General features: G+C 35.6%; 1 protein-coding gene across 1 annotated transcript in view; it reads left to right on the top strand.

The window, feature by feature from the left end:
• Nucleotides 1-20,034, top strand: part of CEP128 (centrosomal protein 128) — a 534,450-nt gene that overhangs the window by 441,071 nt on the left and 73,345 nt on the right. Inside the window, exon 19 of the mRNA XM_036737234.1 lies at nucleotides 17,965-17,988. Within this exon, the coding sequence (XP_036593129.1) occupies nucleotides 17,965-17,988 (24 nt within the window). The remainder of the gene's footprint in view (nucleotides 1-17,964; nucleotides 17,989-20,034) is intronic.

Genomic DNA, 20,034 nt, shown 5'->3' with positions numbered 1-20,034 from the left:
TTTTCTGCATCTATTGAGATGATCATATGGTTTTTTGCTAGTTTTGTTGTTGATGTGGTCAATTATGCTAATAGTTTTCCTAATATTGAACCAGCCTTGCATTCCTGGAATAAATCCTACCTGGTTATAGTGTATTATTCTCATGATTAGTTGCTGCAATCTTTTTGCTAATATTTTATTTAAAATTTTTACATCAATATTCATTAGAGAAATTGGTCTATAATTTTCTTTCTCTGTTTTGACTCTACCTGGTTTGGTTATTAGTACCATATTTGTGTCATAAAAAGAATTTGGTAGGACTCCTTCTTCACTTATTTTCCCAAATAGTCTACAAAGTATTGGAATTAGTTGTTCTTTAAATGTTTAATAGAATTCACATGTAAAACCATCTGGCCCTGGAGATTTTTTCCTAGGGAGTTCATTGATCTGGTACTTTTTAATAGGTTGAATAGGGCTTATTTAAGTCTTTATCTCCCTTTCCTCCCCCCATTAAAATTGTTGAATTGACTTCAGATCCATTGGTGAGAACTTGTGCTGACTTAACTAATATGTTCCCTCCACCAGTCTCTGCCAACCTCAGATGATCATTTTATACAGTTCTGGACCAGGTGGAAGAGCTTACATCTGTTTCTTTATCATTGATCTTTCTGGCCTTTTTTTCTCCATTTGCTGGAATTTATGTGGGAGATTTGGGTTTCTCTTTGGCCTTTCAACTAGCCATCTTAATTAGAAGTATGATCTTATCCTTACTAATTACTGGGAAGCATCATTTGTGCTGATGGTTTTTGTTTTTCATTGATCATGTGCCATATCTGCTCAGAATCTATAAGTATATAATTTAGAACTATGAGATTCAAATGACTGTTTCAATCAGTGTAATATAGACCTACATATTCTTAGAGAGCTTTTCCTGTGTCTTTACCACACCTTAGGTTAAGCATTCATTTCTTCATCTTGCCTTCTGACAAATACTGAAAATTTGAAAGAAATAATGTGGACAATATCTAATAAGTATGAAAGATAGAAATTTAAAACATACCTGTTTGATGTTTTAACAACATCATAAAACAGAAAGTGAACATATCTAATCCCTTTGTTTCATTACTTTTTTTTTCTCTGGCTCTCTTATGATCTATGTAATATCTCAAAAGCTTCCTTTGAAATGGAATATATTTGCATCACCTCCAAATCATATCTTAATTCTTTTCCACTTAGTAATACTTGGGAGAGTGAAAAATGACTTTACGGGGAGTGAAAAAACTGGTTTGTCAGTCTTCCTAAGTCTTACAATTTTAAAATAAAAAGTTAAAAATAAAAATAAAAAAATGAAATAAAAATCTACTGTTATCCATTAGTCACTTAAGAAGTATTTCTTAGAAATGTGTAATTGTTTTTGCCTTTCTTTGTATCTCTAGCACTTAGCACAGTGCTTGTCCACATAATCAATATTTTATAAATGCTTATTGGTTGATAGAGCTTATTAACTCCAGGCACAATTGCACTTAAATTAACCCTAAGCAACAGGAAGGAAGGAGATGAGGTAAAGGAAGAAAACAAAATAAGAAGGATTCATCAGAAAGAGATTCTGCTGTATTTTACCTAGATTATTCTATTGTCTCATAACACTTGTAAACAGAAGTTCTTTAGAAAACTCATTTTTTGTTGTTTTTGTTATTCTGGACTTGACAAATATCACATAACATGAACATTCCCATATACAAATGACAGAAAAAGAGAATGGTATACCAAACAATGAATATCTATTGTATATAGCTTACTTTTTAAAAGTATATAGTAAATTTAACACTTTAATTTTAAAACTGTCCTACTTCATCTCCTCTGCACTTACTTTTGTTCTATTCATTTAAAATTGTTTTCAGAGTCTCATTCATTTCTTTCTTTGACATCACTACTGCTATTCTTATCCTCACAATTATTTTTTTATAAGTCTCCCTTTTAATAAATAAGTATATTCCAACAAATGAATCCACACGTTAGCCCTGTCTGAAGATATATGTCTTATTTAGAACCTTGAGTCCATCACCTCTCTATCAGGAAGTGAGTATCATGCTTCATCATCAGTCCTCTGGATTCATTACATTAATCATAATTCTTAAATGTTTCACAGTTGTTTTCCTTTGCAATTTGATAGTCGTTGTATATATTATCTTGTCCTAGTTTTGCATATATTAAACAGGTACTCACAGTTTCTCCCTTTTCATCATTTTTTTTCTGGATCGGTAGCATTCCATTACATTGATATGCCATAATTTTTACAACTATTTCCCATTGATAAACTCTTTTTTTATGTTTCTAGTTCTTTGCAAAAAATAAAAAAATGCTGTCATATTATATACATATATATGTGTGTGTGTGTATATTTATATATATACATATATATATATACACACATATATATACATACATATGTATATATGTGTAAATCCCTTTCCTCTCTATTCCATCTCCTTGTGGTATAAGCCTAGTAGTGGTATCATTGGGTTGGAGGGCATGCTCAGATGCATTGTTTAGTTTGGTATAGTTCGAAATTTCTTACTAGAATGTTTCAAATGATGCACAGCTTCATCAGTAATCCATTAATATGCCTGCCTTAACCTAGCCCTTCCAGCAATTGTCATTTTTCTGTTCTGTCATTTTTACCAATCTGATGGATGTTATGTAGAACCTCAGAATTGTTTTAAGTTGCATTTCTTTAATTTGTGATTTGGAGCATTTTTTCATACCATTGTTGATGGTTTGGATATTTTCTCCTTAAAAAACTATCTGCTCATATTCTTTGGCCATTTTATCTGTTGAGATATGGCTCTCCTTATGAACAGTCTAATCTTTTCCCTGTATATTTCATCTTTCAGACTTTTCTCAGACAAACTTGTTGTGTGTACATATATAGTATTTGTTTTTATGTATGTCTATATAAATTTACATATACATATATATTCCTCTCAGTTAATCAGTTCCATTCAAATTTTCCTACATTGATTTTGTTTGTGTAGTAACTTTTCCATTTTATATAGTCAAAATTGTCTATTTTATCTTTTGTGATCCTCTATTTGTATATGTCAAAAGTCTCTCTTTTCTTGATTCTCTAATTTGTTTATGATGTGACCTTTTATATCTAGAGCTTTTTATGCTAAGTGTCTTGAGATGTTCTGTCAGTTTAACCTCAACTTCTCCCAGTTGCTTTCCAGTTTCCCCTGAAGTTTTCTTACAACAGTGATTTTTTTTACTCCAGTAGCTGGGGTTTTATGCATTTATTGAACATTGTGCTCCTTTGTTCATTTGCTTTTATATGTTCCTTAGCTGATCTGCTGCAGTGATGGAGTTTTCTGATTTAAATCAGTACCAAATAATTTTGTTGTTTATGGCTGTGTAGGATATTTTTCAGTCAGCATTGCTACCCCCTTACGTGTGTGTGTGTGTTTTTTTTTAATTTCCCTTGAGATTCTTAAACTTTTGTTCCTCTAGATGAATTGTGTTATTTTTTTCCCTAATTCTATAAAGTTATGCTTTGGCCGTTTGATTGATATGGTGGAGAATAAATTTAGATCATGTTGTAATTTTTTATATTAACACAGCTCAACTATGAGTAATTAACATTTCTCCATTTATTTAGGTCTGTCTTTATTTCTGAAAAGAATATTTTCTAGTTGAACTCATATGGTTCTTGTATTTGTCTTAGTGAGTATACTCTCAACTAAATATGCTTCCTATTGTTATTTCGAATGGAATTTTTTTGTTCTATTTCTCCTTGCTAGCTTTTGTTTGTATTATACAGGAAATTTGGTTTTCATATGCATTTATTTTATATCTTTGATCCTCTGCTAAATTTGATTATTTTGTTTATTTTACATTCTGAAACTTTGCAAAGTAACTTGTTTCAATTAATTTTAATTGAATCTATAGGATTCTCTATGTAGACCATCATGTCAGGAAATATCTACTAATGCATAACATTATTCCCTCTCCTCCCACTACAGATCAAACCAGTGTCTTCTTATCTTGTCTGTCTTAGAAAGGAAGAGCACCTCTTCATTATAAGCCATAGAACAGCTTTTCATAAACTAAGAATATTGTTATTAGATTTTTTCTTCAGCCTTCTTTCATCCAGGTTGTAGTTTTCTATGAAGTTGAATGTTGAATATCCACTGAAATTTAAATGAAAGCTTTCTTGGAGAAGAATAGAGTTCCAGAATAGAGTTCCTCTATCTTTTTTTTTTTTTAGCTTCTTAAAACAGTCTGGTCATATTTAGAATAGTTACCCAGATATTAGTAATTTATTGGCTCATGTAGTATGACATATTGCTAACAAAAAAAGAGGAATGGACTTAGAAACAACATATTATTTTTTCAATTCTTTTTTGCAAGCATTTATTATGTACAAGGCACAACAAGAGGTTTTAGAGCTATAAAGGACAGAATGAAAGAGTCTCTGCCCTCAAAGAGCTTACAGTACACCAAGGAATACAAGTAAAGAGATAAATAAAGTACAAGAGAATTTGATGAGGGAGAATCAAATAACCATAGGAGGATCAGGAAAGACTTCTTATAGGAAATATCACATGAATTGAGTCCTGATAAAAGTTAGGAATTCTTAAGAGGTAGAATTAAAGACTGAGTGAGTGCTAAGTGGACCAGCTTGTGCAAGGGCAGAGACAGAAGGTCAAGTCCTGTCCCAAGAGCAGCTAATTGTCCAGTTTGGTTGGAATGTGAAGAAAGAGAATGGGCATTATAGGAAATAATTCTGGAAACATAGGCTGGAGCCAAATTTTGAAGGTCTTTAAATATCATGTTGAGGCATTTGTATATTATCCTGAATGTTCTTGAGCAAGGGAGTGACCTGGTCAAAACTGTGTTTTAAGAAGGCTATTTTGGTACTGTGTGGAGGAGGAATTAGAGAGGGTAGAGGCTGGAAGCAGAGAGAGCAATTAGGAGGTTAGAGCAACAGTCCAAGCAGGAGGTGATGAGGGCTTGAACTAGGGCAGCTGTAGTGTTGAATTACGTGGCTAGATGTGGGCGTTTGTGAGACTTTGAAGTCCTGTTGGGAGAATATGTGCAATCCAGAATTCTTTTTTAAAAAACCAACAAAACTTTTAGAAAGGATGCTTTTTCCATTTTGTACCTTGATTTTCTTTCTGCTTATTCATCATATTTTTAATAAATAAAATAGAAAGAGTAATTATTTAGGGCTTCCTAAGCCTTTTCTTCTCCGGGCTATAGTTTTTCATGAAATTTAAAATGTTTTACTAAAATAAAAGACAAAATTAAAAATCCTTCAAGAAAATGAAAATTATAAAGCTATAGATGAAAATTTAAAAATGCCTAATAAATTATATAATCCTCCCCTTTATCCTTTTCAGCATCATCGCCATCAAAAGAGAAAAAAACATTTTAAGGGCCTCTCTGCTCATGGCACTGTGCCAACTGTCAACATGTGATATTTCCCTATAACCTATTCTTCTGGGCTATTAAAAAGAATAATTTATCCCTAAAACTGGGGTTCTGGCTTTGCATTTTTAATAGTTAGTTGCTAACTTAAATAGCTTCGCTGGAAAGCTGCTTAATACTGATTTAAAGTCCTAATTTGATGGATAGATAGATAGCTAGATAGATAATACAGGGTGATCCAAAAGTCTTAGGGCAGTTTCAGTTCTAAGAATAGGTCATAGGGAAATATCACATGTTGACAGTGTTTGGTACAATGCCATGAGCACACAGATTAGAGCTGATAACAGGCAAATTGTGAATCATGCTCCCTCCCTTTTCCATTTTGTTATTTCCTACTCACTTCCCTTCCTTAGGTGGCCTACTGCGATAACTTTCTGGGAGTTAACCTCCCTTCAGACAGAAGTCATAGAAGAGTGGTATTTTGGGTATTTTGTGGGGGACGGAGAGGGGTAGTGGTGATCTTAATCTGTGATTCAGTGGGGTACGTTTGGAAAAGCACTTGAATCAGAGGACTTGATTTCAGATCCTTTCTCTGATACTTCCTATGTAACATTAGACAAGTTGCTTAATCTCACTGGCCCTAGTTCCTCATTTGAAAAATAAAGGAGTTGAACTAGATGGCTTTATTTATTTCCCTTTCTTCTCTAGGCCTCTGAGCCTATATTTTCCTTAGTGCACCAATCCAGATCTGCAAAGTTATAGTCTTGGAGAGCTGTCTGTGGTGTCCTGATAGAGCCAAAATGAGAATTCCCTTGGAGTCTCCTTTTACAAGTTACAATTTAAATGCCAACTAAAAATTTTAAAAATTTCTAGTGGTGGGGACTTAAGATGTTTGGTACATAGAAAGAGATGTGACTTTCTACAAAGGCATTGTGGCTTAGTGGTTAGAGTTGACTTTGAAATCATGGTGGATTGGGTTCAAGTGTCTGACTCTTAAGAGACACCCTCGGTGTGACCCTTGACAACTCAGTTAACCTCTCAGTGCCCCAAATGACTCTCAAACACTATTTTGGGTTAATAAAGGGCATTTCCTCTCCATGGAGTTCTATACCTATGATAAAATCATAGGCCTACATACTGCCCCCCCCCAACAAAAAAGCAAACAAAAAAACCCACAAATATTGTCTAATACAAGAATTCTTAAGCTTTATTGTGTCATGAACCTCTTTGGAAGTCTGAAGAAACCTGTGGATGTTTTCTCAGAATGATGTTTTAAAATGCATGTAATAAAATATGTAGGATTCCAAAGGAAGTCAACTATATCGAAATATACTTATCAATATATAAAAAACACAAGTTCACAGACCCCAGGTTAAGAACAATCCTGTATGGTCATTATGATGATGGTGGCTAACTTTCAGTGGCTTGCCTGATTACACATTTACTTCTGATTTTCCTTATTTCATAGCTTTTAGAATTTAGCACTAGTTCCTTCTAGCAATTATGATGAAAACACGAGAGTTGAGAGTAATTTGAGTTAAATATATTCAGCCATTACTTTTACTGGTAAGGATGTTTCAAATGTTCCTAGCTAACCCCAGAAGAACATATAAAAAAATTGTTCATTTAAAAATTCTTAAGTAGGCACAATGCTTCTTGAAGGAAGGATCAGGAATGAGTTTGGGTTTTTTTATTTTGAAAATTGCTGTGATTATCACATTATTTATTCAACCACCATGACTCAGCTGCCTTCTCAACCTTCTCAGTTGACTATGGATTTCTCACTCTGGAACATTCATTTATTCTTGTGGCCCTTTCTTCCCGGGAGTGAGTTTCTCCTGAAACTTCCATTTTTGAAGGGCCCGGATCAGCCATACTTATTCCTCTGACTCTGAACTGCAGTACTGTGCCCCCTAACAGGTACCTTCCTCTTCACCCCTACTTTTCAGCTCCCTTTTATGTGTGTCTTCCCCCATTTTAAAGTATGCTCCTTGAGGGAAGGCCTGTCTTTCTCTTTTTTAAGGTATTTGTGTCCCCAGCACTTAGCACAGTGCCTGACACATAGTGAACACTTAATAAATTCTTGTTGCCTTAACTTGACCGGACATTGTCATTAAATGAATATTTACTGAACACCTACTATATACTCTGAGAGGCCCTAAGCGATACAAATATAAAACATAATCGCTTCCTTCAAAGAGTTTACAATCTATTGAGCATGTTAAAATATGTACAAAGATGTATGTAATGCAAGTTAAAATATGGTATAAATAAATAAAAGGACTACAGACCAAAGGAGGGAGATCAAAGGAAGGAGAATTTACTGCCAATTGGGAAAGTAAGGAAAGACCTCACATGACAATACAGATGTGTTAGAAATGAGTATAGTTTTCTTAGTGCTTCTTATGTTTTGTATGATAATTAGTATTTTGAGTATTTTCCATTTTCTTGTAATAAAACAGTTCTTCCACCTTTTTTTCTGGGCATATCTCTCAAACAGCTGAAGTTACTGTTTAAACTTCCAACTTGGGAAGATGAAAAGCAGTCTCCTTTGATAAATGAAAATGAAGCTCAATTTGAAGATAAAGCAGTTAAGTATTTTGTAGGTAGGAATATTTAGCATATTTAGGGACGGAATACTTTAAAACATTCTTTTCCATTTCAGGGCATTCAGGGTAAGTTGATATTTGTAGTTATGTTGATAAGTACTTGGAGTTAGAAGACCTGGGTTCAAATCCCACCCTGTCATTTACAACCTGTATGTCCTTGGACAAGTTATTTTTACCTCTCTGGGCTTCAGTTTCCTCATTTGTCTAATGAAGAGGATGGAAAAAAAAATGGCCTCTTAAGGTCCCTTCCATCCCTAAATCTGTGATCCTATTTATGTACTTATTTATATGCACACTCTCTCTGCCTCCCTCTCCCTGCCTCTCCTCCTCCACTTTCCTCTCCTCCTCCCTCTCCTTTTCCCTCTATATCTCCCCCTCTTTCTCCATCTTCCCCTTCTCTCTCCTCTCCCTCCCTCCCTCTCCATTTGCTTCTCTCCTCCCTCCCTTTTTTCTCAGATGAAATTACAGTCAGCTCTTGATTATCTGAATACAAGTCATCTTAAAGCCTTTGCCCAGCTTCCCTCTCTAAACTAAATTGTACTGCCGCCTAAAAACAAAGCAGACAAAGCAAGCTATGGCTCACGCCAAAGGTCAATACAAATTATTTTGAAATTTCAATAAATATCGATTAATAGTATAATTATAATTTTCCCATTAGAGCAGATAAGTGAGAGTTGGCAGTATATTACAGATACTTAGCCATAAAATGAAGTAAAGTATAAGTTAGGAAAGAGAGGTAAGAAGATCGGAATGTAACTCTGGTAATACCTATGCTTTAGTTCCTGAAGGTATTCTGTAAACAATTGTGGATATCAGGTACAAGTTGGTTTAACTCAGTTTTCTAAAGGTAAATAATTTATTCCCGAAGAGTGTCTCATTCATATGCCACTGGATGGCCCCAAAGCATATGGGGCAAAATACTTTCTAGTCTGCAATCCAGTATGGTAGATGTATGGGACAGAAAAAGGGAACTGGCTAGGAATCAGAGAACCTATGTTTGATCCTGTATATGAACCGAACTACCTCTCTGAACTCAGGAAAGTCACTTAACCTCAGTTTTCTCATCTGTAAAATGAAAAGACTAAACTCAATGGCAAATTTCTTTCCAACCCTCTATCTGTAAACCTATGAACTACTATAATTCTGTTTTCCATTGGGGATGAGAGTGGAGAGAGGGAGTAGTTTGTTTAGGATAGTGCTCTACTAAGAAGTCTGAGATATTCATTCTCTCTCTCTCTCTCTCTCTCTCTCTCTCTCTCTCTCTCTCTCTCTCTCTCTCCCTCTCCCTTCCTCTCCCTTCCTCCCTCCCTCTCTCTCTCTCTTTCTCTCTCCTCTCTTCCTCTCTCCCCCTCTCCCCCCACCCCAGAAAGTACAAGGATACTGAGAATGTATTAGCCCCAGGGAGTCTCCCATGTAGCCAGCTGTTCAGCCCCATTGGTGAAAATCAGATGAGCATAGTTTTGTCAACTTGAAAATGAAACCATCCTCTATTGCTTTTGTACAGATTCATAAATCAGTCCTTAATCATCGTGGTATTGTGATTTACATAGGTTTACAAGGTACATTTGGAAGATATATGCCACCACTCTCAAAGTAGAGGCATATACCTTACTTCTAAAATGCAAATCCCTTTTGAAAGGGGGAGGGGTGTGGGGGGAGGGAGAGAGAGAGAGAGAGAGAGAGAGAGAGAGAGAGCGAGCGTGTGTGTGTGTGTGTGTGTGTGTGTGTGTGTGTGTATGTGCGTGTGTGTGTGTGTGTGTGTCTGTCTGTTTTTTAAAGCTGGACTCCTGCTGCCCCCTGCCAACTGAAGCTGCTCTTCTTGAGGCAGTCATTCTGCAAAATTGCTATAATTGTCACTTGTATTGCCCCCTAACCACCATCTCAGTCTTTATTATATTTGCAAATATCCTTTGCTTGTTCCCTAGTCCAGATGTCATTCATTTGAGAGAACACCCTTGAACAAGTGCCCGTATGCCTATTACTGCCAGTATGGTTTCAGTGAGGAATTGGACATTTCCAAGAGAAAGGGAATTTTATGTTCTTTTACACTTCATTTTGTTTGAGGCTGAATCATGAACACACACCTACACACCAGATGTTGCACATGGACTTTGAGGGAAGAATCCTTGAAGTGATTCTGCTGCATTTAAAGGAAAATGAAAATTCAGAGGATCTTGAAAAGTGTGCTTCTGATCTCTTTGGTGTTCAGTTGACATTTGGATGTTCCTGTGCACTTTAATTAAAGCTCTTTAAAGGCTTTGCCAACTTTCAGATCTTTCTGGTCATTGTGATATAGCTTCTTTTTCAATGCTTTCCTCTACATTTCTCCCCATACTTTGTTTTAATACTTGATGCAGATGCCCTTTCCCCTCTGGGGCACAGAGCTCAGGGAATGTTCTTGTGTCTCCCTCAAAATACTTCAAACCTGACAGTAATGGCAGGAGAAATCTCCAAAAGTGACTACAGGGTTTTACCAGTATTGATGTCAAGGCACTATGAGTAGATGGCCCAGACTGTGACCCCATTCTCTGCCCCTCTGCTATTTTTTTGCCTCTATTTTATGAAGGGCTGTCATCCCCACAGTAAAAGTAGAATCATATAAAGAGAGAGGAAAGTATACTAGGTGTTCACTTAAGTCCTAGGTATGAATCACTCTGGTGTTTCTTATCAAGTATTGAGAAATATGAATACCACAGAAAGCTTGAAGAGGTTTTTGAGGTGATCAAAACCTTGTTTTAATGATGAAAAAAAAGACCAAGAGAGTTTAAGTGACTTTAAGTAATTTTAAAATTCTTAGATTAAATTATATGTAGAGCAATCCATTACTAGCCTTCTTTTTATCCCTGTTTTCAAGAGTTCAGGAAAAGGCGAAATTGGCAATTATTTTAATATAGAAACTAAGTATGTACCTCCAATTTTTTCCCAATAAGTTTAAAAACATAGTTATTAACTGGGTATAGGAATTTTGTTAACTTCCTATGCTTGTAAATTTTGGTCTCTGTGTGGATATGGTAAATGAGTGCCCATCATCATCCATCCACCTACACCCCCATTCAGAGAGCACCTTCTCTGGTAATGCTTTAATTTATCCAACCAATATAGGTGGTCCTTTTTAGTTGAGTTTTCTTTATGAGAAAACGTAGTAAGATTTTTAAAACCAACGACTTAATTCACAGTTGTAGTTCCTATTTCTAATATTTGCCAATCCCTATTTTACTTTGTAATATTTTAGTTTTATATTTGGGCCATGAGACAGTTTTTGAAGGGTACAGTTCTAAGAATTCAAGAAGTATGAGTGGCAGCCAGTGTGAAAGGTACCCAGGCTATGAAATGGGTCAATAACCACTGGATTCAAGGTTTGCTTAGTAGTTGGACAAAAAGCATTTTAAAATTTGACTATTGGGAGTTTTTGAAAATGACTACAGTTTTACTCAGCCAAAGTTTCCATTTTAAGAATGAGAAAACACTTTTTGACTTTTAGTAAGTGAAAAGCAATTTTGCATATGGAACACTGACTGTTAATCTTAATCCAAGTCTTATTTTTAATCTCTCAGCATAGAATTTCTTTTAAGTATTTATAATATCATCAGAATTTTGACATAATCTGGGACTGTCAGATTTTAAACTGATGTTTTTGTTATGGTAAGTTCAGGTTCTTTTCTATTTAAGATTCATACTTTTCAGAAAGTTTGAAAATAGCCTTTGAATACTAAGCTTCATAACTTATGTTATTTTTAAAATGATTTAGAAGTTGAATGATTGGAGATGAAAGTTACTGGATTGTCCAACTAAAAGAAGCTAAGAACACAAACTGTATATTCCCATTTTGTTTTTCTATCCTTTATATAGAACAATGATGAGTAAAAAATAATTTTATAGATATTAATGAGACAATTTAAGGGATGATTTACAGCAACTGTTACCCATGAAGGTATAAGCCTACAATATTTCATTAGGATTCAATTATAGTAGAATAAATGCAGATATATGCTCTGTGCAGAAAGTTTGTATGCTTCTAAAATGAATGCTGTTCAACTTCTCTCTTTGTTGGTATTTCCCTTTTAATATTAGTTTTCCATTAAAGCCTTTCATCTTTATACAACTTTCCAGAATCCTCCATTCATGGAATTATGGAGTTTGAAGGGTCCGTAGCTTTCACTAACTTGAGCCTTCTATTCTTGCAGTGACCTCCTTCACAACTTCCTTGACAAATGGTCAAACTCTCTTTGGAGACATCCTTAGTAAGGCAGCCACTGTGAAGTGGTTCTACTTGTTTAAAAAAAAAAGTTTTACTTACTCCTCCCCTCCCCACAATGGACCACTATGCTTTTGCCCTTGAAAGGTTCGTGAGGTCAGAGTGTCTTCCTATCCACAAGATAGCCATTTAGATAACTGAGGACTATACTAATATACCTCCCAAAGAACTTTCTTCTTCAAGTTACATATCCCAGGCCCTTTAACTGACTGTCATATCATTTCCAGATCAGACCATCTGGTGACCCTCCTCTGGATTTGCTCCCACTGCCCTCTCTTGAAATTGCTTATATTTGGATGGGTTGGAAGTTCTTGTTTCATTTTTCTGTCAAGAGTTACCCTTTGTTCTATTTGTTGGCATTCACAAGTCTGGGGCTGATTAACTCCCTTGTTTCGAGTAATCTGCCTGGATTTGTAGATTCTGTCCTTAAAAGAACCGTTTAGGTTCACTTTGTCACCTAACTACAGACTGCATTCCTAACCCCAGGTCTGAATGTCTTTAGTGTAATGGGGACCTAGGTAAGAGACTGTGAATGAATCAAGGAAAAAAAATCTATTATCATTACCAGTAAAACCATTTAAGAAGCATTGCCTATTGTTGGTGGGTTACTGGCTTTATGGCAGCATTTTATCATGACATGTCCTGCCAAAAATATGTCCTCTCCACTTAGACCAGGTTGAGGGAAACTCAGACTTAGTTCCTGAGCCTGTAAGGTTTGTGTCTTTGGTAGATAGTGAATGATCACACAGAGAGGATTTGTTATGTCCTTTCTTTTCTCCCTTATTTTGCGAAAGAAAGCCAAAGGAAATGTATTGCAATAGATACATTGGTCTCTGAGTCAGGTCTCCTCGGTCTCACCAGTCTCTGATTTCAAGTCCTGTTTCTCATTGGTACTGGCTGTAAGGTCCTAAGTAAGTCACTTAGGTCTCCTCTGCCCACAAACAGCTCTCTAAGGCTAAATTAAAAAGTAGTTGCTGATCTCCATTTTTACATTTTTAACCTCTTACCCCGGTTCCAAACCACAAAACCCCCTACACCAATGAAATCACTTTGTTCAGTCATTTCATTCATGTGTGACTCTTCGTGACCCCATTTGGAGTTTTCTTGGCAAAGACACTGGAGTGGTTTGCCTTTTCTTCTCCAACTCATTTTACGGATGAAGAAACTGAGGCAAAAAGGATTACATGACTTGCCCAAGGTCACACAGCTAGTAAGTGTCTGAGGACAGATTTGAACTCAGGTCTTCCTGATTCCAGGCCTAGTGCTGTCTCCCTTGCACCATCTAGCTGCCCCTAATGAAATCACTGGCCTAGGATAAAGAAAAAGGGGGGAAGGAGAAACATTGCCAGTTGTGCTATCACAAGAGACAGGACACATTTTCCTGTTTCAAAAAACTATGGAGATGGACCTATATGAATATTATCTCTAACCATATTCACGCTACATATTAAGGCCCTGACAGAAAAAAAAATAAGTAGAAATTCTAAATAAAATGAGCCTTTTCTAAGTCTTCCTCTGTCCCTGAAAAATAAATCAAGAAGGGGGAATTTCCTCTTTTTTCCCCCCAATGTACACATTTTTTTCCCCTAGGAATCATCTACATGAGGATCCTGAGCCTTCTGTATTACACAGAGAGGCTTCTTTTATGTCAGAGCTCCCCAACTGGAAGAATTTAATGTGCTTTAAGAGGGAGGTATAAATTAAGGGACTTTTTAATGACAGAATTGTACTTTTTTAATAATGCTGCCCACTACTTTTTTTTTCTCCAATTCAGTAAACATTTATTAACTTCCTACTGTGGATAAGGCATTGTGCTGGGTCCTGGGGATAGAAAGACAAATGAAAAGCAGCCCTTGACCTCAGGAAGCTTACTTTCTTCTGGGCCAGACAAGTAAAAACAGCATATATACAAAAGAAGATCATAAGTTTTGAGCTAGAAGGGACAGTAGAGATCATCTGCTTAAAACTGCTCATTTTACAGATAGGGAAACAGGTCCGATGAGTTAAGTGATTCTCTCAAGGTCACATAGGCCACCACTTCTTCATACCTCTTAAAATAAATGATAGTGAAAGTCTTTTTACTTCTTTTTGAGAGACTTCCTTTTTCTTTCCCATCTTCACCCCAGCATTGTTCATTTTCATGTGAATAAATGTAAAACAAAAACAAACAATGGAAAGTTCTTGCTTACCAGTAGAATCTGATAGTAAAAGATGATTAAGGAAGTAGAGTTGGGTTGGAGAGGACAACAAAGAAAAGATAGACTTTGGATGTAGTTATAATTACAGGCATGCCAAAACTACTACATATCTATAACATGGTGAATGTAGCTCCTAAGCCTTATGGTCATGTTACTTCTGTTCCTTTTAAACGATCCTACAATAAATGGTGCAAATTTTTTTTAAGTGTAACTACCCTGTCTAATTTTATTCCCCTAATTTGCCAGACATAAAGTCAAAGCAAGATTCAACCTTAGATTTTAAAAACAAGTAATACGTTTATGTATCAGAGAGAGGAATTTCTTCTCTCCTACATACTTCAGTGAAAAACAAAATGGAGGCCAAGAACCACAGTACTTTGTAATTTTATTTAGAAATCCATTGTTAAATGTTGCATATTAGCAAGCAGATATTGTTGAAAATTAAATTCACTGCATCTGAAGACATTCTCTGTTGACCTTTTAACCTCATTTAAATTATTTAGGCTTATGTACTTTAAAACATGATACAATAAATATATAATTCAACCAGTTACTCAAACCATACTAAGACCATGCATGGCACATTGTTTGAAGTTACCTAAGCTATACAAAGAACTGCCAAATCATTTGTGAAACTTTTTGAGGTAGTGAATAAAGAGAGAGATTATTTAGTAAATGCCATCACTTTTATGGACAGCTTGGTGACACAGTAGATAGAGCTCTGGGCCTGGAGTCAGAACAACTCACCTCTCTGATTGTAAATCTGGCCTCAGACGCTTACTAGCTGTGTAACTCTGGGCAAGTCACTTAACCCCTGTTTGCCTTAGTTCCTCATCTATAAAATGGGGACACACTGGAGAAGGAAATGGCAAACTGCTGCAGCATCTTTGCCAAGAAAACACCATGAACAAAGTCCATGGAGTCACATAAAGTCAGACACAGATGAACAACAACCATCGTTTTTATGCGGTACAAAAACAACTGTTTTGAACCATCTCTGGGGTTCCACTTTAATTAGTCTTGTCCTAAGGAACAGCAGTCTATTAATCCTTGAGAGAGTTTGAAAGTGGAGGGCCACAATGAGGTCATTAATATTCTGAGCCTTCAAAATCATCATTTCCTATGAAAGTGTGTAGTACCTTGGAGATTTGTTTCGATCATTACTGAGCATCTAATAAATGGCTCTGGTTCAGTCCACATAGGATAATAAAGCAGCACTGTACAAAGATGCACTGTGAATAAGACCCCCCTTGACAACATTTAGAAATTCCCTTGAGGCATCATAAACATTTATTGCAAAGCACTGAAATGCGACATTACACAAATAACTAATGAAATAGTTATTTTATAAAAATTAATGTCAAGTTAGATGGGAGAAAGAGAAGGACAGCACTCAAAGTATAAATAAGATGAAGTCATTTAAAATATGCCTGCTTTATCCATAGCTTTTCCTGAATTGGTTGTAAATTTTAGCCATGCACACATGCATGTATATTTAGAGAAGAAATGTCTGACTCTATTTTCTGACTTGTAGCTTGGAGGTTAGAGTGGGGGGAAAAATAAAACATGTAGAAAGAACTGTTACAGATGTTTTTTTTTTTTTCCCATGGGCCTAGAAGGATCCATTGTCTCCATTAGGAAGGACAGAGAGAGAGTTTTCTCTGCTCCCAATATCTTAAGCATTCTTTGTTGTGTCTTTCAGTGCCAGAATGGATTTGGACCACTTGATCTTTAAAAGAATAAACTAAATGAATGTATAGTATTGTCCTTTCTTATCATCATTAGTCTTTTGTCCAATGCTGTCATTTGGGACCCTATTTACTCTCATTTTAGACATCATTTTAGTAAGTGGTTTTGTAATTTCTTAGTCTGCAGATTATTAGGAGAACTATTAAAAGGGAAGAGAACAACTAAAGGTAGACACAAACAGCTGACAGTAGTAAGGGGGGATGTAGAAAAACAAAACAAAACATGAAAAACCAACACAAGAACTCATGGATTCCAGAAGTCTGGGCCCATTCAGTATAGTGGTGAATATAATTCAATGTGCCTGGAGGAAATTACTCTCCTAGACCTCTTCATCAATTAATGTATATTTCTGTCCAAAAATAAATTGAGCTACTCTGAGAGCTGGTATCTTCAAGTGGAGACTGGATGACCACTTTGGCTTTGTGTGGTGGGAATTATTGCTTCAGGTATGGGTTCTAACCTCTTAGGATTCTCCTGATTCTAATGATCTAATTTTTCTCTTGTTCTTCCTGAAATTTCCCCTAAGATCAAATAAATGTGATTAAATAGGTAGATAAATCATTCATACATCCACAGGCCTTTTCTTTAGAATTTGAAAGGAAAGAAAAATGGAATGGGTTTAAACTTTCCTGAAAGAAAAAAAAATTATAAAATTGTATCTCACCTCACTTATAAATTGCACTCCAGACCTTTCCCTCACCTTTGGTTGTCTGTTCTTCTTTGGGAAATCAACAGTTTACTGAAAGGGTAAGAACCCTATCCTATGTCTTATTTGTAACCATCAGTTGACGCTGGAAGAAATTGTGTCCATAACTATTGAAAACTTCCCTTTCAATGTTGTCTTTTTAAACAGTTTTTATTATTTCGTTCTAAATCATAATCTCTGTGACAACTGTATGTTGCCACTGATTCATTAAGGAGCTGATCAGCCACTTTTGAGTGTTGTCCATTGATATTCCTAAAGAGTGTATTTGTTGTAATTTCCAGTGCCTTTCATATTTTTATTTTCATTGGTAAAGCTTGTATCTGAGCTATATATAGACTACTTAAAGTTCACTGTTCCTCTTGTATTTATACCTGATTGACAGCAGCTAATAGAGACTTGGTAAATCCTGGGATTTAGGCTTTGCTTGACCAAACTAAAAGCTAAAGCTTTTCTTCCATTGGACCTTTGGCTTTGGAACATCCACATTATATAATTACAAGTTGCTGCTACCTTAGTGTATGGCCCATATCTGTGTATTATATTTAACATGTTTATAATATGGATACATATTACGTATGCACAAAACGTGTATATATTTACATGTACTTCTAGATGGAAAAAAATTATATGGAGGAATTTCTTCAACAAATATAATGGAATATATGCTTCCCAAAATTGAACCTTTAAATTAAACACTGAAGCCCTGTGGGAGGATCACTGGATTTGTATTAAGGATATGGGTTAGAATCTTACTCATCACATATGCCATCTTGGGAAATCACTTAAACTCTCTGGGCCTGTTTCCTCCTCTGTTAACCATAGAGGTTATTCCATCTCTATAGCCTATGATTCCTCTGAGATCAGCTGTAAATAGTTCATTTGGGTTAGTGCTCAGTTGTCTGTGGTTACAGTTAATTTGAATATAATTTGGCTTTTTCTTCCCTTATTTTTTTAAACACATTTCAAGTAAAAAGGAAATTAAATCAATTTGTTATGTGGAATGAATGAATTTCCTAATTATACATTGTGCTTTATTTGCAGGGCCGCATATGTGCTTTAGAAAGGGTAAGTTCGGAACATTTCTTTTCTATTTGAATTATTCCTGCTTCATAGCTTTCAGAGTACTTACAAAAAGGAGAAGATCAGGAAAATATCTCTAAAGCCTCACCGAAGCAGCAAGTGGAAAAAGTGAGCTAGATTTTAACTGAAAGGTATGTTGATACAGACTCAGAAATTTAAGCATGTTTAAGAGTTTAAAGTCATCTCAGGATTAATTATGCTAAAATTTTAGTATTAAACTGTAGAAGATTTAGGTGGTGTGCATTGAAATCATAGAGATTCTCTTTCACCTATTTATGTATCTCACAACTTCCAAAAGAGCTTGGTGGAATGGAAAATGAGATCAGGTTTCATTGTACGGTTAGAAGATCAAGTTCTCAGCAATTTATTTTTCAAGTAGTTTTTACTACTGATTCCAAAGGAGGGGAAGCAGGGGATAATCACACAGAAGTAAAACTGGTAGATCGTAGAGCTGTCATTCAAAGATGTGTTATATAATTTTTTTTAAATCTAGTACTTGGTTGTTATTTTCTTAAAGTATAACAAAGTTAGTGGACCTAACAGTCAGTGTTACGATAACAGTATTTGCATTTGTGGCAGGAAGAAAATGAGAAAGAGAGAATAGTTTGCAAGTAGCAAAGCAAGTCTCAGTTACAAGTGGATGAGAAATTTTGGTAGTTATTAGATCTGACACTGCTGAGAAAATTACCTACTCATTGCATTTGTGATAAGCCCTTGGGGGAATGTTCTGGCTTTTTAATTTTGTGTCTTTCTTGAAAGCATTGGTGCCCTTCCATATAGATATATTTCCTTTAAAATTAGGGAGTATTGTACTCAGCCTTTTAGGAATTCAATTGTTTTTAAAAACCTAAATAAAAAATATTTCCAAGATATGTTCTATAATTTAACACTTGCATGATAACAACATGTTGCCCCCAAGCAGAAACCTAGATCAATGAACCAACCAACCAACAGATGGATGTGAAGATGTTGATTTGCTTATGTTTATCTTTCTTATTGCTAATCATTACTAGGGTCAAGTGGGATTTTAAATTCTTATTCTCAAGGCTTTCCCTTAGGAATTATTAAGACCTTAAATACCATGAGAAAAATAAAATTTTTTAAATGGATTAGCTTTTTTTACCATGATCATTTGGTCAAAATGTATTTATGGGATACTTTAATTACCAATGATTACCATAAAGCAAAAGCATAAAATTAAAATGCCTAGTAATTATTTTAATGCTCCAGCATTATGAAATCATTTGGCTTTGTATGCCATATTAATGAACATATGTAACGCATTTAGCATTGTATTCAACTGAATGATAGGCATTTTATGGCTCCTAGAATCACAGACCTGCAAGGTTCTCATCAGGCTCTTGAGTTCATTCATCGGCTTCTGGCAACACTATAGCTAGAGTATAAAAAAAGTTGTTAACGCTACTTAAAAACTGCTCACTGGCCAGACCAAATTTGAGGGACTAAAAATGCAGAATCTTCAGTAATAACAATCTGGAATTTAAGCCACCTGCTGTGTTGAAATAGCATTGCATTGAGCTCACTCACAGAAGTAGGCCAGTAAGGCCTGTCGTATGACAGGCCCCCCAAAGCAAGACCATCTTCTCCATGTAAGCTAAGCTCTATTTGTGCCATTGCTACAGTCGTTGATGCTTAGGTCAACTCATACAGCATTACAATGCATTGTAACCTGAGAAAAGATGCAACGCAACAAGAAAAGAAGTCCTAATTGGTGCTGGTCCATAGCTAGATTGACATTCACTAGGTACAGTATGAAGATCATTGACACTGGAATTGGAGGATCTAGGTTCAAATGCTCCCTCCGTCTTATCTTAGCTTCTCCCTTACCTTATATGTATCATCTTGGCCAAGTCACTTAACTTCTCAGGGTCTTACTTTCTCATCTGTAAAATGAGAGGATTGGACTGGATGGCCTCTGTGGTCCCTTCTACATCTAAATCTATGATACTATAAGTCTGTGATCCAACTACTAGATGACTTGTGAAATCCCTTTCAGCTGTGTGACCCAGT

The sequence above is a fragment of the Trichosurus vulpecula genome, chromosome 8, assembly GCF_011100635.1.
Source record: "Trichosurus vulpecula isolate mTriVul1 chromosome 8, mTriVul1.pri, whole genome shotgun sequence".
In the NCBI taxonomy this organism is placed as follows: domain Eukaryota; kingdom Metazoa; phylum Chordata; class Mammalia; order Diprotodontia; family Phalangeridae; genus Trichosurus; species Trichosurus vulpecula.
This window is presented reverse-complemented; position numbering and strand designations above follow the sequence as displayed.